Consider the following 4,943-nt stretch of genomic DNA (forward strand, 5'->3'; position numbering starts at 1 on the left):
AAGACGACGCTGATGTGTAGTCGTGGTCATTCAAACTGAGACCACATTACACAAAGTGACTTTTTGCTCATGCAGAAGTTACATTCATTATTGCCAATATACTTTATTAAATTAAATAGGAACAGGCCACTGCCCATATGTCCCACTCCCAATTTGCCATCCTCGTGCCTTTCCTGTTACCAAATATAAAGGGACCGACTGAGAGGAAGAGAAAAGAGTAGGAGGTCTTACTCATTCACTATTTCGGGACCAGGCTTGTAACAGCATCATCAGAGATTTATCATGGCATCCTGTTGCAGACCATATATTTCGTGTAGTGGTTTACTTGGATCACATTGACCCACAGAGCATACCCTGAGGTGAAATGAGCTGTTGCTTTTGAGGCTCTGTTGTTGAGACTGATTTGTCACATTGGTCATCATGGTATGAAAGTGACTTGAGACTGCGGTCCTGCCGAGAATAAACGATCTTCGTAAATGGTTTCGTTCACCCGGCACTCTCCATCGGTTCCAGGCGTGGTTTTGAGATGGGTGTGGCAATTACACCGGGAAGTTTTCTGTTAACAGTGGATTCATATTCTAATCTAAAGGACAGGACCTTCAAGTGGCATGGACATAGAGTAAACTGTTTTCTTTCCCATTGTTAAAAAACTGAAGGTCTCTGAGGAAGGGCAGAAAAAGGTAAATGTAAAAGTGTTTTAAATCAAACTAAAGGTGTGCATCTGTCTTTTATGTTTGTTATAGACAAGATGAATAATAAAATGACCTTTTATTGACCCATCAGTCTGTAGAAATAATATTAATCATATTTATGATTTGTTTAGCTGTAACTCCATCTAATCTTACCACCTACATCTAAATACTGCTAGGCCTATAAGTCTTAAATGTCTTAGTATGTGTCCCTCTAGGTATTCCTCGTGATGTGGGGACTTCAGTATATTTAAAGTCATGTGGGGACTTGCCTACCATATGGGGACAAATAGTCCTTTTAATGTAAATCATTCATTTTAGGATTAAAGGTTTTTGTGTGTGTGTGTGTGTGTGTGTGTGTGTGTGTGTGTGTGTGTGTGTGTGTGTGTGTGTGTGTGTGTGTGTGCGTGTTGCCACTTATTTTGCATATTTGCAGACCAGTATTTTAACATAAAAACAGTTTGATGGTTAATAAGGATAATGCTGTGTAATAACTGAAATGGGAAACTGCATGATGACCTGACCTTTCAGATCCAATAACACAAAGCATGGATGTAAATTGATAATACCTTGACTTTTAGGAAATACTCTGACAAAACGACAGCATGTAAGTATGGGATGGTCAACGAATAGTTGAGAGATGGTCTCTCATATCTGTGAAAAAAGTCATGCGTGCTGTTAGGAGCAAACGTTTGCCCTGTGACTGGTAGTTTATGGTCATTCTAGCTCAAAGGCTCCATTCAGGAGTCCAATCAAAGAAAACCTTTATGTACAGAGCAGGGTGAGTGCTGTCCCCACACTGGGCAACACTAGCTGATAGCTATGTTTGTATGCGCTGAGTGATGAAATATGCTGTCTCAAATGAGGCGTGTATGAGAGAGGTTGGTTGTTAAAGTTGTGCAACTTTTACAGGACAATATGAGCCTCCTGGAACGGCTGAAATCCCATTTCTTGAGCCACCTGATCATCTGCTATGTGTTCCTGTTCAGCGGCCTCATTGTAAACCTACTGCAGTTCTGCACTTTACCTCTGTGGTTGGTCAGTAAGCAGCTGGCCCGTAAGGTCAACTGCAGACTGGCCTACTGCGTCAGTAGCCGTAAGTACTGTTCTTACTCTCTGCCACATATATGAAGTCTGTTGTTAGTACAGTTTGTTCTGCTGCTGGCAAGAACAAAAGTTATGTCAGTGATCACAAAATACATACTTGTTTTCATGATCCTCAGAGATGGTAGCAGTCCTGGAGTGGTGGTCTGGAACAGAGTGCTCGCTCTACACAGACCCAAAGAGTTATCCATTGTATGGAAATGAAAATGCAATTGTGGTTCTCAATCACAATTTTGAGATAGACTTCCTGTGTGGCTGGACCTTCTGTGAGAGATTTGGAGTTCTTGGGGTAAGAGAAAGTGTCCCAGAAAAAAAACAACCCTATGTTTATTTGTATTTAGTGCCATCCATTAGTAAATATAACTTTAATTTTGATGTTTTTCCAGAGTTCAAAAGTATTGGCCAAAAAAGAGCTGGCTTATGTACCAATAATTGGTTGGATGTGGTACTTCCTGGAGATTGTTTTCTGCAAGAGAAAGTGGGAGGAGGACCGAAAGACGGTGGCTCAGAGTCTCCAGAACCTGCAAGATTATCCAGAAAAATTCTGGGTAGGTTTCACCCTGTTTTAAAGTCAAGATAACAGAGAGAGTGATAACACAGAGATCACTACAGGATGTCACTGGTAATGAACTAATCTAATTTCCTTGGGATAGTTCTTGCTTTACTGTGAGGGAACACGCTTCACACCACAGAAGCATGAGATCAGCATGCAGGTGGCAGAGAGCAAAGGTTTACCCAAGCTGAAGTACCATCTTTTGCCCAGGACCAAAGGATTCTGGATCACTGTCCAAAACCTCAGGGGAACTGGTTAGTTATTGTTTCCATGGCTACCAGTAAATATCAGATGTGGTGTGCTGGGTGTCTTTGAGAGGGAAAAGCCCCTGATTTGCAAATCAAGTGTCCGGTAATTGCTCCTCTATCTTCTCTTGTGTAGTTGCAGCTGTATATGACTCCACGCTGAACTTCAGAAACAACGAAATGCCAACCTTGCTTGGAATTCTTAAAGGGAAGAAATATCACGCTGATTTATATGTGAGGTATAGAAACATATTTTTCTGTGAGGACGGCTGCAGCACCTGCAACATTTCATATCCTGTTTTGTTAGCATTTGTTGTGTTTTTTTTCTTCATTGTTTATCTGAGAGATCTGAATTCCCTTCTTGTTTGCAGGAGAATCCCTCTAGAGTTGATCCCAGAGGATGAGGCAGAGTGTGCTGCTTGGCTCCACAAACTCTACCAGGAAAAGGTTAGAAGTGTGTTGAAAGTAGAAGTTTTGGATTGGTTACAAGGTTTCTGTGGGGGAGGTTAGCCACTTTGATCCCAACAGCCTGAATAGTAGCCAGACTTATCAAATATGTGGCATTTGCTGTGAGGAATAGTGCCTGTGCTCCTTTCTCTGAGTGCTACTATCTTATTTTATGAAGAGTTTGGTGGATATAAGTAGGATTTTAGCAGAGCTGGTTCTTGAGGTGGACCTCCACTTTAAAATAGACCCTGGACTATCACATATTTTTGGTAGATTTAGCTCAGTTCTGTAGCTTCTGTCATTACTTTTCTGGTCACACACTTTAAGTAATGTATTAATCTGAACAGTCTAATGTAATATATTATACAAAGTATAAGTAAGTAAGTAAGTTACATTTTGGCTCCAAACACTTTCTAAAGAACTTGACAGCAATGTGTATTTAAAAAAAACAAACATCTTCATTTGAATGTATCCACAGGACAGCTTTCAAGAGCACTATATACAGACTGGGTGTTTTCCTAGTCCCATAGTGAGCCCTCCATGCCGTCCCTGGGCCTTGATCAACTGGCTGTTCTGGTCTTGCCTGCTCCTCTATCCTCTGGGCCTGCTACTGGTACAACTCATCAGCTCTGGATCCATGTTGACCATTGTAGCTTCTGTGACTCTCTGCACTGCAGGTTAGTTTCATGCATTCAACCCCAAAATGAAGTCACCCTGAAATGGGTATATAACAGTCGTTCCCTCAGTTTAACCAGCTCCTCTTTGTCCAAACGTTCCATAAAGCAGCAGATTTGACAACTAAAATGTAAGTCCCCTTCTTGGATGAGCATTCAGGCATGCCCTTAAGTGTGTTTACAAGCAGCGTTCATCATTGTGAATAGTTTCACTGACATTTTAAATGGAAAAATGATTTCTTTAACAGCATGGGTTCGTGAGGAGCATGTCACAGTTTCACATAAATGAGGGCCCATGTTTGTGATTTGAGTCTAATTGTCAAATTCTGACTTTTCAAAGTAGACAGCTCAATCACATCATTCAACATTTTCACTTCAATTCTAACAGTAAATTGGTTGCTTCCAATCTTAAAGCGACATTACTTGTGTGATAGTTGATATGTAGCAAATGTACTACACCGATCACTGCCTACATTAGTGATGCTTCTCCTGATTTTCTTTATTGCTTGATTTTAACCATACAACTAAATTCGTATTATTAAATGTCTTCATGCTTTTTTAGATAAATTAACAATTTAGTGTGGGAATAACCGTGTCCTGTACATGATCTCAAAACTGACACCACTTCTTTGTGACTTAAGCTCAAGTAATATTCTAAATGTATTCTCTGCGTGTTTCCCTCACAGGGTCACTGGCAGTTCGCTGGATGATTGGCCAGACTGAGATTAACAAAGGCTCAAGCTATGGGAATAAGGAGACTCCTCGAAACAAGAACTAGGAGAGCCTGACCTACTCAGAGCAGCTTCTTTGCACAACTACTTATCTGCAAACTGCTCAGCACCAGTTTGACAGGCCTCTGATTTATAAACAAGTGCAAACTTGCCTCAAAGCACAATGCAGACAGCGTGTTCTCGTATTGCAGCTCCGCTCCAAAAGCTCAAGATGTAAGATCATATAACTGGACCGGACCACAAGCTTGTGTTCATCTTGCTTTGGAGAAATAAACAGGAATTTGAAATTAGGTGAAATATTCCCCTCAAATCAAATGCAAATATTTCAATACAGACCAGACAAACATTTTACTGGTATCTCAAACTGAAATTGAAGTTCAGTCAAGTGAAAAATGAGTTCAAGAGTCAACTTGTACAAATAATGTGCAAATACTGTAAGAGCAGCAGAACACCAGCGTGTTGTGTGCCAGTGTCTATGCATCAGCTGGCTGTGCTCCAGA

The 4,943-nt window shown here is 40.8% G+C and overlaps 1 protein-coding gene across 1 annotated transcript; it reads left to right on the forward strand.

Moving 5' to 3' along the window:
• The first annotated feature begins 1,607 nt into the window (after positions 1-1,607).
• agpat4 (1-acylglycerol-3-phosphate O-acyltransferase 4 (lysophosphatidic acid acyltransferase, delta)) lies at positions 1,608-4,490 on the forward strand. Its single transcript, XM_062430668.1, has 8 exons — positions 1,608-1,785; positions 1,913-2,082; positions 2,180-2,341; positions 2,447-2,600; positions 2,728-2,830; positions 2,963-3,038; positions 3,517-3,715; positions 4,399-4,490. The coding sequence occupies exons 1-8, from the start codon at positions 1,608-1,610 to the stop codon at positions 4,488-4,490; spliced, it is 1,134 nt and encodes a 377-aa protein (XP_062286652.1).
• Positions 4,491-4,943: the final 453 nt, after the last annotated feature.

Source organism: Scomber scombrus, chromosome 12, assembly GCF_963691925.1.
Source record: "Scomber scombrus chromosome 12, fScoSco1.1, whole genome shotgun sequence".
Taxonomy (NCBI): Eukaryota; Metazoa; Chordata; class Actinopteri; order Scombriformes; family Scombridae; genus Scomber; species Scomber scombrus.